The 13,086-nt window shown below is 42.5% G+C and overlaps 1 protein-coding gene and 1 long non-coding RNA gene across 3 annotated transcripts in view; one reads left to right on the forward strand and one right to left on the reverse strand.

Annotated features, from left to right (window-relative positions):
* Positions 1-3,889: 3,889 nt before the first annotated feature.
* The window catches only part of XYLT1 (xylosyltransferase 1), a 207,882-nt gene continuing 198,685 nt past the window's right edge, over positions 3,890-13,086 (reverse strand). For both annotated transcript variants that reach the window (XM_030002025.2, XM_030002024.2), the window contains one exon: positions 3,890-4,588. In XM_030002025.2, coding sequence (XP_029857885.1) covers positions 4,266-4,588 — 323 coding nt within the window. In that variant the 3' untranslated portion in view covers positions 3,890-4,265. The remainder of the gene's footprint in view (positions 4,589-13,086) is intronic.
* Positions 8,562-10,063, forward strand: LOC115335807. Its single transcript, XR_003921540.2, has 2 exons — positions 8,562-9,173; positions 9,771-10,063. It is a non-coding gene; the product is annotated as an uncharacterized LOC115335807 (long non-coding RNA).

Consider the following 13,086-nt stretch of genomic DNA (forward strand, 5'->3'; position numbering starts at 1 on the left):
ACGTTTAGAATATCCCAGTTCTGATCCACTGACTTCACTACTCTGTTCACTATAATCGTAGCTAAGAGTGATGAAGACTTCATTAGTATTGCAATTAGTGCTGTAGGAGATGGACAGAAGGTGAATCCACATTAGTTGGTCCTTTTGAAGGTGCTGCAGGATCATTGTTAATATGCCATTAAACAACTGTACATGCATTGTGCACTGAAGCCAATACCTAGGAAAGTCAATTTGTAACACACGAATGCACATTCCTGTATCTCTAGGCTTAGCAATAACGAAGGCTTAACAACAGAGATATAGAAGGACTTTCTTGTGTTAACACTTGCTACCATGAAGGCATTGTTAAAATTCTCTGCTTGCAGAGAACACAAAAAATGAAGAGCACAAAAAAATGAAGACATAATTTCAATTCTAAAAAACCCTTGAGTATCAGAAAATGAAAATACAAATATTACTACTCAATGTCCAAATGTCATCGAAGAAAGAATTGGACAAATCTGAAAATAAACTGTCATTTGAGCTATTTCTATTAGCCCCAAGGTTTAACATTACCATATAAACAGGTCTGCATAATGCCAAGACTGACTTTGGACATAATTCATTAAATCATGTATGTAGATGTTCTGCATTTTGCCACATTCCCTTTCTGTGTAATACTGATTGATCACAGAAGTGTTACATGGCTATCATGCAGAATGGGCAGGGAATTTAAACGAGCAAAGCATTACACACAGAGGACAAATATGTGCATATGGAAATACACCCCTCTCCCGCAGAAAGGGATTTTGATCAAAATTGGCTTTCAGTTGGAGTCCTATTCAGCAAGGACTAGCCAGTGTGTTTGGAAAAATAACACTTGCACATTCAAAGGAAGATGCGCAACTTGCTTGTTTGGTACAAACTGTGAGTCCCTGCTCTGAATTCTCCTTTTCACCAAATGTAAGATCTGTGAAGTTATTCTCTTCTAACAATATATAATATTCATCACAGGCTCCAAGTGCCTGCCACTTCAGAACCAGAAAAGCCACTAAGCGGGACGTTGGTCTTAGCAGCACTACTACAGCATCAGCTTGGAGCAAGCTCTGATCCCTGATGCAAAGAGTCTTGCTTTCCACGGTTTTTCTTCACAACTACAGGACTTTGTAAGTCAGACACAGTGTCCCATATATAACTTACGTATCTGTGTCTGTGTATTAACAGCTATAGTAGAGGTTGTCGTTTAGGTCCAAAACTTGACACTGCCCCCAGAAGATGTTCCAAGCACGGCAGCTCAGCCTTTGATGACTTCAAACACACACAGTATTTACTCGCAGCATACTGTCACACGTTTTATTTATGCTGGACTTGACTCTGAAGTCCTTACTCAGCATTAGCACTTCGTGGAAGTTTTGCCTGAGAAAGGACTGCAGGATCAGCCTCTTCAGTTTTACATTGTATGTTTGAACAGCAGCACTAGGATTGCCAGCTTGCTACAAAACTTTGTGTAGATGCTTTTTGTCTTTCAGAAAATAAACACATAAATTTTGTTTTGAAATATTTTAAACCTAGCACATAATATAAATAGATATATCACTAACCATTTGTTTTCTTTCCCTTTTTTCTTCTAAAGCAAAATAATTTGCACCTTACATTTTAAATGAGAAGTGGCAGATTTTCTTCTAACCACAAAAGAAAGGATTGTTGCCACCTTCTGCTTGGTCTAGTTAATAATGAAAACTTACTAACAAAGCACTTAAAAACATTCCTGCTTAAGAATAAAAAAAAGTATCAAATTTAAAAACCAAGTTATCTGCATGCGTGTATGTGGGTGCACCCTTATACATATGCTTATGTGCAAGACAGATTGAAGACTTTGTGACTACCCTGGTAGTCTTACTGAGAACAATCACTGACTAGGATTGTTAATGAATTTTATTGTGTGCCCTATATATGATGTTCTTCATTTAATCTGCAGGGCTTGAACTATGCAGTTGCCACTGCATCAGTGTGAGTAAAGCCCTGGATTTCACAGTGAGGATTGGAGGTCCCCACAAAATTTGAACTTTACGAAGGAATGTTAGATTAAAAACAAGCACTGTTAAAAAACCCCTACTGAATAAGTAATAACACTGTGTTTTTATTATATAAACCTGTTGGCAACCCTGCTTTTAAACACGCTTGCCTCTAGAGCTGGTTGAAAAGCTGGAACATTACCTTGACTGAAATATTTCAACCAGCTCTCATTGCTACAAGCTTTCCTAAAACTACAGCTCTCGTGACTGTCAAAATCAAGACAAAAAAAAGAAAGGGAGGTGTGAGGGGAGGAAGGCCTTTTCTTAATAAAGGCAGCTTCAGTTAGTAAGATAACATAATCTTCAAGCTGCAAAAGCAGCACCTACTAATTAGTCATTGACTAAAACATAAATAATAAATACCTAAATTGTTCCTTCTATGCATCCATTTTTGTGCCAGATAAACATTTCAATGGTCTGCCTTAATGCCAGCACAGCTGACACTGCAATTTCAAGTCCAAAGCAAACTGCAAATAGCTTTAAACCAGTACTACAGGGAGAGATACTACAAGCCACTGGGATCTGTGTGTTATGGTCATCTTGCAACTGTTGTTTAAAAGGGAATTCAACCTTTCTGTGAGATGCGATTACAGAATAATTTAAGGGTCTATTTCCCTACTGATGTGGACGCTTAACTCTCATCAGCAGAAAGTTAGCCATACACACAGAAGGGTAAAGAGATACCTTATTTTATTACATCAACAGGATTTTTTTCCCTAATTAACCCAATAGCTTTTAATAGCCTTTTTGGGTTATGTTGTTAACAAGAGATTACCACAGCAACAACAACAAAGTGCATGTTTTATGCTAATGTAAAATGCATTAGTTGGAGATGAATCTGCATATAAAACCTGTATTTTTAAAAATTCTTGGAATGTAAATGAATTTTTTCCCTACTGTAGAAAATGCAGCTTAAAATGATGCAAAACATGCCTATTTAAAACAGGATGCAGCCTGCTAGAAACTCTGAAGACAGGCAAGGGCAGTTTGTTGACAGAATAAAGTAAAAGCACTGAGAAACATGGCATTGCTCTCCTTCGCATTCAGCTCGTGGCTTTGGTCAGGAACCCATGTCCTGCACAGCCTTCCAGATGCCCTGCACAAGCCTAGAAAGACTCCTCTTCATGAAGAGCTGGCAGATAGGAGATTAAGGGAGGGAATTAGTGTTAAGACTTACTAGCCACTACTCAAACTAGGGAAGAAATGTGTTGCTGCAGATTGAAGTCCCAATTTTACCATTATACCAGTTCCATGCAATCCCACTGCCTGAGAAAAAAACTCAGCTCGGCTCATGAGCAAAATCAGCAAAGGGTGTGAGCAGACACATCACAACCCACCCCCAACCTACTCATACACAATTGCTGTACTGGAAGTCTGCGAAAATGCTTAAGTGCTGGTCGGTTTAGAAAAAAACCTGCAGATTTGAAAGGGCTGAAATCCAAAATGCCTCCTTGTTCTTTAAACTAATGCTCCTAGCACTCAGACCCTGAACCTGACTGCATGAGACATAGAAGACTAATATAGCAAAACACTGGTTCCATTTAGAGTTTATCATGAAATTAGTCTAAAAAAATCTCTGAAAATAATCTGAAAGTTTCTGCTTTTGCTCGTTTTCTCTAACTAGGATAACAACAGACATTAGCTGAGTCCAGCTTTGTGTTATTAAAAAAAAAAAAAAAAAAGTGAGGGTGTACCATAATTATTTCACGTTCTGTGAGGTAATGCGGCCATACAGGCTCTAGCCTGGAGTAACCAACCTCCCCAGGAAGCCTAAGCAGAAGGGAATTTTGCTGTGATTTATTCATGGTAGCAAAATAATGAAAGCCTATGAAACAGCAGAGGTACAGACAAATTTATTTTTAAAAAACACTTTTAGCAGCTGCTCCTTCACTGCCCTCTCCAGGGCTTGCTGCTACTGTTTCGAAACCCGCAGAGGCAGCTTGTGCAGTACATGCGGTACAGCTGGGGACGCATGGGACAGCAGAGGCTGCGGTATGACCAAAGCTGCTCCTGACAGAGCTGATGGAGAGGGCAGTGCCAAAGGCCTTGTCAGAACTTTTTTTTTTTTTTTTTTTAAAATGAATTATATTGCAATAAGTAACAAAAAACTATAATGTTCCCTTAGGTTTCTGAACTCTGGTGCGAAGTTCACACACGAGCAAGGTTAAATTCCCTTTTAAAAACCTATGCCGGAGGAGAGCATACCAGATGCTACCTCAAGCGACCATCGGGTTTGACGGGGCCCAGCTCAGATTTGGGGTCCGGGCTCAGGGAGCTCCAGGCTGTCTGGGCGCAGCCCTGCATGACTGGGCAGGCGGTGGGGCCGGCACTGCAGATGTCCATGGCCGACCAGACGCTGCCAACCAGAGAGTCCACCCAGGCTTCCAGCCGGGCGCCCACGAGCCCCGCATTCCTCTTGGCCTGGTCCACACGGGCGGCACTGATGGGGATATTCAGGACGGGGTTCAAGCCCTGGAAGCTCTGCTCCATGTACGCGTTCTTTGGAGGCCCGCTGTGATACTTCAAGGCTTCCTCTGGAAATGCAGAAATAAACCCCAAAATTAGTGCATTAAAAAAACCCAACCCAAACCTTCAGGATCTAAGGGTACAGCAAAGAAAAAGCAAAAGTCAGTGGTGTGCTATAGTCCATTCCCCCAGCACTGAGGACACGCTGCGTCCCAAGGACAGCTGGCTGTGCTCAGCTCTTCAGCTCCTCAGCTCCTCACGCTCACCGCTACGAGCTCCGCTCACCGTGATGCTAACCCTGCAAGCGCCGCGTTAGCAGGGTGAAGCACTGAGGCTGAAAGTAGCGTCGTCCTTATTATCATCACGTACAACTGGCGTCCCCAGAGCTGTAGGACGCCCAGGCACGACAGAGCTGTTCTGCACAGCACAACAAAAAGGCAGGCCCAGCCGCAAGGGCGTCCCAGCTACGAGCTCCTGCCTGTACCTGGAGCCTGGTCAATGTGCAGCTCCTTCTCAGGAGAAACCCATTTTGCATTCAGAAGCTAATTATGCCTCTTTCATGGCAGAAGAAGCCTGGGAGATAAGCCCCGTGCAGCTGAAGTTACCCCTGTGGACACTCAGAGAAGGCTGTGCTTTGAAATTAGGAAACAGTTCAAGGACGCTTGGAGTGAGAAGGCTGCCGACCCTCGTCAGACCTTCAAGCGCTATCATTGATTTGTCTAGGAGGAAGAGCCAAGATCTCAGCCTGTTTTTTTTCCTAAACTGATGAACTTTGCCGTGCTGTGGAGAAGTCATAACATTTGTCAGCTCAATCTGCCTCCAAAAACTGGTGGTGCCATTCCTGGCACTGGAAGCACAACACCATGGCCTTGGACAGACCGGACCCACGGTGAAACATGTGTAGCCTCAGCATCATCCCTGGAACTGCTCCAGTCTCGCTGGGAAAGTATTCTCTCATTACAATTATATTTCAAGCTCTTGTGCCGAATAATGGATCACGACCATTTCCTAATGACGCTTTTCTTTGCACTGTGGTTGCTTCCTTACAGTAACTCTTCTACCTCAGAAAAATGCAGTACATTGCCACAAATCTGTAATACTGCAGTAAAAAACCATTGTCAGGCTGTGACAACGCCTTCAAAGACCTTGAACTGGACACTGTGGGTCAGACCACCCTTGTCTACGGCTGGCTGATTTCTTAAGTTCTGCGAGTGCACCAAGGTGCTGGTCATAAAATCAGAATGGGACCCTCCAAAAATGCTGAGTGCTTCTTGGGAGTAAATTTTCAACCATTTCTTTCTGTTCTCAGCTGACTTCCCTAGCATCCTCGCTCCGGCAGCACAGAGGATCTGTTTAGCTCTGCCAACATACACACTGTCTAGAACACAAAATGGGCCCATTCAGGGAGCTCCAGGGTAGGAAAGCCACCGCGCTCAGATAGCGTTTAGAGGCCAGGAATTACATATTCACGGCTACAATTCTTTCCACATGTCCTTGCTGCTTGCACTGCAGCCTGACACTGAGTCCTTTCTTCCATGCAGAGGACAGCATCTCGGGCACTGGCAATAAATCAGTACATTTATTTAGAGGGAAAAGGGACATTTAATTGGAACTTTACTGTTACATTTGCAAAGTCTTTAATGTTAAATACTGTGTTAGTCCATTACTTCAAATCCCCTATTAAATTAGTTTGGCACATCCCCATCACCATTATACATCACTTAACTGTTCCTGCATTTATCTAACCCCCTCTTTTTATTTTACATGGTAGATATCCACAATAACCTCTAGTCAAAATGAGTTTATTCCACGCACATATGTCAGAAGTGTGCTCTGCCAAAGCACTGCAGTTTAAGAAACAGAACAAGTACACATGATTAAATTTCCTCCTTTGGAAGCAATTAAATATGGAAGACTGTTTGTCAACATATTAATTAAATAGGAACATTCTAAATAAAAATCCCCAAACAAATAAGAGTTGGCATTACTAGCAGGATCATCTGATTGAAACGGGCAATTCAGAAAGCTTGTTGAATTAAAGTCTGTTGCGCATGTGTTTAGTGCATGGAACAAGAGAGATCTTTTTTCAGAGAAATAACAGGATGAAATGGAACTTGCTCTTCTCTCTGGCTCAGCCTCGCACTTGTTCCAGGCTTCAGGACTTGGTGGATTATCAGGACTGGAAGGAATGAAATCTACAGAAACTGTAGGACCCAGTGCTTGGCAATGCAGCACATCATCTTTATCTCTGAATCTGTGACCCTTGTTCCTTAGGGTCAGTAGGCTGCTTTTGCTAAAGTAAAGGTGATAACCTCAGCATCTTCAACACATTTACATTTCTCCACTCTGCTATTGCTCTAATTGTGTCGGGCATGCTGTGCTTTTCACACCAGCACACCGCTGTTTTGTGCAGCAGCACTGACTGACTGCCACGCTCTGCTCCCAAACTGGCTGCGCTGCAACGGCGTGCCAGCAGGTACAACAGCAGTAGCGTATAGTGGGACTGAAGAGAAACTTTTTTAAAAAGCCACACACAAATATCAGCAGATAGGAGAATAAAAGACTGCTGAGGAGGGTATTAAAGGGAACAAACCACTATGTTTTTCAGTGTGTTAAGGGCTACTACTGCGCACAGTGAAAACGTGCTTCTCTGAGGTGAGACACATGAGGAAACCCTGACATGGTACTGGTAGGGGATTGTCTGGCCCCACAGCAGAATGAACACCCCAAGTTAGGTGTCTGCACATCCTATAAAGAGCTGGGTAACAGCTACCTGAGTGCAGAGCTACGTATGTCAATCAATAGAAAATGCTGAGGATTCAACCAGAACCCTCTCCTGGATCCTCCAAGTCTTTGTTAAAAAATTCACACAAGAAAGTAAGGAGGATGCTGCTCATCCAAGCTATGGCAGATGTAGGCCATTCCTCTTTGCCTTAAAGGCAGAACGACAGTGCGCCATGTCTCTACAGGAGACATGACTCTATAACTTACTGGGCTGGGTTAGGAGAGGGACAGTGTGGATCCCAAGCCCTGAAATACTGTACAAAAGGAGGCTGGAGCTACTGGGCATGCTTTTAAAGCACTGACACTTCAGTCCTTACTCATGAAAAAATAACAAAGAACGTAAGGCTTGCCCCTACGAGATGTGTGTTTAGACATTTAAATCTGTACACTTAGAGCAACCAGTTCAAAATTAGCTGAATTGCAGACATTAAGCCAGATTTCTTTGCCAGCAAACACGTCCAAATAGCCCTTTGACTTCAGGAGGACATGTATCAATGCAAAATATACTCCATTGACTCTAAATTATGGCTTTAAAAAAATGAGTTATTTTTGTCCCCCATTTTTGTTTGCTTTTCACTCGGGGAGGGCACTTCATTTCTCAACTGACTTTTCTTGATATAACTTCTTTGGACTAAATACACAGCCTACAGTCAGCCACACAGCCTTGGATTTCAGCATTTTTGTGTGGGTTTGTTCTTCATTTTGCAGAAAAAGCAAATGAGTTTAGACAGAGTGGGCTAAGGAATGAAAAATGTGGTTACCTTGGTACACATTAAGGCGCTAGACCTGTGGTTTTTTTAAAGCAACACAGAATGTACAGCTTTATTTCTTTACTTGAATTGTGTTGAAACCCTCTGGCAAAGAGGTAATTTTTTATTGACATTTTGTTTGTTTTCTCTTGCAGCAAACAAGACAGTGCTGCATTTGCTCATTGTGAAGCTAATCGACTCCTTGTCAAGTGGATCTGAACTAAATTTCAAAGCAAATCCCTGTCTTCAGGGTTTTTCTTGGAATGAGGATTCCAGGGCATGTCTACTCTTCTGCAGTCATGCACTGGTGTGCTGCTATTATTGCATCTACCAAGAACACGTCATGTTAATTCTGGTTAATTTAAAGAAATCACAGCAGCTCTGACACAAGTTGCCACCCACTTTATAATCCGTATAGATGCAATTAGAATTGATTGAGCCACTGCAAACAACCAATGGCAAAACAAAGGTTTCCCAGTATATACTTAATTAAGATGATCTATAAATATGGATTAGGTTAAAAGGCCTTTGAGATGCATGCGTGCATCGCAGTATGTCTGCTAATGCTGTCAAGCCTTTGAAAGAAGTGGTTGCAGTTAGAGGGCACAGGGACCAGGAGCTGGCGTTTAAGGCTCCCTGTCCCGTTGTGGAGCAGCAGAGATCAGAAGCCAGCCCCGTGTCTGGGGCATGTGATCAAGCTAGGAACCAAGCATGAAAGGTCTCTCTTAAGGCAAAGAAGGAGGATGCTCTTCTTCACTGCCCTCCTTGTTTGAAGGAAGAACGGTTTTACTTATTCATTTATTTATTTATTTCCAATCCAGTGTTTAGTATCAGCTTGAGGTTTGGGGCTTTTTCTGCCCCAGAAGTGAATCTGCCCACTGGCTCACAGTAACCTATTTAGCTTTAATGAAACAGGTACTATACATTAAACGCGTGACAACTCATTATCGTCACTCCAGCTGGGAGATCGCTGTGGAAACTTTGCCATGAATATAAACTCAAATTTAAAAAAGAAATTGCTTTGGCTTTTTCTCTGCCCCTCTCAGTGCCCCTGGGAGACACGTGTGATCACACTTGGCATGACTGCTTCACACGGACTTTGTAAAGCGCCGAAGTGCAGGTAAGTGGGATGATGTGGACGCAGAGCCAACCTCTACTGAATTCACTGTTTTCTTAGGAATTGAAATCTACTTGGTAGCTTGGATTGTAGTCTGTGAACTGCTGGCTAAATGCTCTGAATTATACCTGTTGTTTGGCTCTGCCTCTGCAGTCCCTACGCTGGGGACCTGGACATCTGGCTTCGAGTCTCCAAACTGTGCTTAAATTCAGGCTGCCTAAAGCAGGCAGCAAGAAACTCCCATTCCTGTCTGTTATCACCGCTAGCGATCTTCTTTCTACTGATCTTCTCCCTGTTTTGTCTCCTCCACGTTACATTCCCTCTCTGTCTTGGCACAGTTTAATCCCAGGGCATCCTGCTGGTCCTTGGCAGCCCTCCCATGTCCTTACAACGAGCACAGAGTACTCGGCTTTAACACACAGCCATATGGTGAGAAACTCAAAATCACCATTTAGAAGAAGAATAAAACAGAATCTGGCTGTGCAGGATGTAGGGGAAAGAAGACACTGGTGGAGCAAGTGAACCTGATTTCTCCAAATTATTTGTCTCATAAATTCACCTAATCTTCCTTTTCTTTTCTTTTTTTCTTTCTCCAACTAGGCAAACACTTGAAGGCACTCTCAAGCCAGAAGATCTACTGAAGGCAGACCTGATCAATGACACAACTCAAACTAGAGAAAATAGACACAGATTTGGATGGTTAAACCACGACACGGAGGGGCAAGAGGAGCAAGAAAGGATAAAAAACATTAGATTCTAGACTTCCCACTGAAACAGCTTTGGAAACCTCATTTACAGTGGAAACACCCCAAACCTCCCAGCATACTCTGTAATTCCATGTAAGATCTGATCTCCGTTTTGAAAAGGTCAATAAATCTGTGTTTTTAAAACAATCTACATTCTGTCAGTTATGCATATCTCAACACAATATCAAACACCTGCTTTTGATTTTCCTTTATGGTTTTACTTGCATGCACAGACTTTAGGCCAAAATTAATAAATAAATGGGAATAGAAAAATGAATAAACTAGCTGCATATGTTGTTTTTATAAACTGCTAAACAAAACATCTTTGCTGGTGGCTGTGCCATGATTTTTTTATTTTTCACAGAACCATAGAATCATAGACTGGTTTGGGTTGGAAAAGACCTTAAAGATCATCTAGTTCCAACCCCCTTGCCATGGACAGGGACACCTTCCCCTAGACCTCATTACTCAAAGCCCCACCCAACCTGGCCTTGAACACTGCCAGCGATGGGACATCCACAATTTCCCCGGGCAACCTGTTCCAGCGCCTCAGCACCCTCACAGTAAAGAACTTCTTCCTTACAGCTAATCTGAATCTACCCCCTTTCAGTTTAAAGCCATTACCCCTTGTCCTATCACTACATGCCCCTGTAAAAAGTCCCTCTCCGGCTTTCTTGTAGGGCCCCTTTAGGGACTGGAAGGTTGCTATGAGGTCTCACCAGAGCCTTCTCTTCTCCAGGCTGAAAAACCCCAACTCTCTCAGCCTGTCTTCATAGGAGAGGTGCTCCAGCCCTCTGATCATCTCTGTGGCCCTCCTCTGGACTCGCTCCAACAGGTCCACATCCTTCTTATCTTGGGAGCCCCAGAGCTGAACACAGTACTGCAGGTGGGGTCTCACGAGAGTGGAGGGGGAGAACCACCTCCCTCGACCTGCTGGTCACGCTTCTTTTGCTGCAGCCCAGGATACGGTTGGCTTTCTGGGCTGCAAGCGCACATTGCCGGGTCATGTCGAGCTTCTCGTCAACCAACACCCCCAAGTCCTTTTCCACAGTGCTGCTCTCAATCCACTCACTGCCCAGCCTGTATTTGTGCTTGGGATTGCCCCAGCCCATGTGCAGGACCTTGCACTTGGCCTTGAATTGTATTCTGAATTGTAATCATGAATTTTGAGTCACGATACAGGAATGAACAGGTTTCGCTTTGATTATTCAAAAGAGGAGCAAGTGGCTCCCTTCATGATGCTGGGAAGCCAAAAGCAACTTTTCCTTGTTGTACTCCAACGCTGAAGTGATGTGTAGATAAGTAATGATTTAGGAAATATAGTGATTGTTGTCATGTCCATGCTCTCAAGATACAAGATTTTAGTGGCTGCTGTGCTGCTGCCAGATTTGTGCAAACAATTTTTAGAATGACACAAACAAATTACACACAAGACCATGGACAGATTTTTATGTGTGTAATTACGTGGACTCCAGTTTCTATGTCTGGAGTATATGAGACATAGGGGGCCGAATCATTATCAAGCAAATGACATGCAAAGTGGTATGAAATGTATCAGTCATTCAAAAAGCTTCTGGAGTAGCAAATTGCTTTCCAGAGTAATCATTCTGACAAGAGCTATAGCTTTTTTTTCCCTCTTTTTTTTGGGGTCTGTGTGGTGGGTGTGAAGGAGGGTGGTTGGAAGAACAAAATTTTAAAGAAATCCCTAATAAAACATATTCCCCTCTTCTGCTGACAACTCCTGGCTAAGTCTGATGTATGTTTTATTTTCAGGGTTAAGACAATAATACTATTCCTTCATTTTAGGAGATTTTTGGCAGCTTTTGCATTGTTTACAACAGTAACAGAAATTGTTCTTTTAGAAGTTCTAATTCTTCTGTCATACTCTCACAATGCCTTTATTTGGCAGAGAAAAATATATTTAAATAATAAAGTGCTGACAAACTGACAAAAGCTGGAAATCAAAGCTAAATGACAATCGCTTGCACAGCGCACAATAGTGTCACTGAGACAGAAAGCCTTAAAAAACCCAAACAGGAATTTGCATTGTAAATACAATTCTAACTACAGTGGAGCATCACTATCTGCCCCTGTAATTAATTTTCTTCTTTACCTTCATGCCTCAGACATCTGGAGATTATACATCACATCATCAGTAGCAAATCACTCCTGAGGCTTCTTTCCTAGATAATACTGTTCCCAAGCTTTATACTTCATTCCAATAGTAGGTTCTAGTTACCATATGAATGAACAGGGCTCTTTAACAAAAAATATGAGCCAGATCTTCTCCCTGTGTATCAATGGGCAATACAGCGTAACTCCATAATTTCAGTGGAATTATTTCAGATTCAGAGCTTGGACCAAAGGGAGTTTTGCCTTTACACCATAAAGTGTGGGGTCATGGTTGAAGTCTGAGACATGCTTAACTGTCCACAGGACTCTCACGTTATAGGGAAAAGCAGCAAGGTTGCCGGCTACATGCCATATTTTCCATCCAATTTATGCCTTAACTGTTAAATTACCAAAGAACATGGAATTCATTAATCCCCAGGAGACGATCAGTAACAGCTGCATTTAGAAGTAGGTTCCCTCAAACTTTAAAAATGTATGCCTTCCACACATTGTTTCTTCACAATTTATCATTGCCTATTAGCTAATACCAGCAGCAGGTTGTTGGTAGTTTAGTTTCTGCTTAAGAAACGATGCCACCAAATGTTAGAAGAAATCAGTAAGTTAGCTCTTCTGCTGAGAAATATGTAGAATCAAGCTCCTGTTGAGCAAGATAAGGGCCGCATTAGCTCTCAGCAGTTGTCTGGTGGTGTTTGCATTACAGAAGCAGCACATTATGCTGGAAGGTAAATGCCTGACTCAGTTTATTTGCTGCCTTGTCAGGAAGAAGAACTTCTGAAAACTTAATAGGATCATTCATGTATCTAGCAAATTTAAGATGTCTAAAGTTATGAATATTAATACTGGGCAGATGGAGGCACTTGAGCACATTAAGAGGAATGGTAAAGATATTCATAGCAACAAACTTGTTTTGATCTTACTGAATAAGGAAACAGGTATGGCTACAAAGCATTCTCTCTTCTCCCAGCCCAGGGCCCTCGGCACTGGCTGAAGACCCTAATGCTCAAACAACGCCCAGGCCAGTGCAAACTGCTGCTGGA

This window comes from Aquila chrysaetos, chromosome 25 (genome assembly GCF_900496995.4).
Source record: "Aquila chrysaetos chrysaetos chromosome 25, bAquChr1.4, whole genome shotgun sequence".
NCBI lineage: Eukaryota > Metazoa > Chordata > Aves > Accipitriformes > Accipitridae > Aquila > Aquila chrysaetos.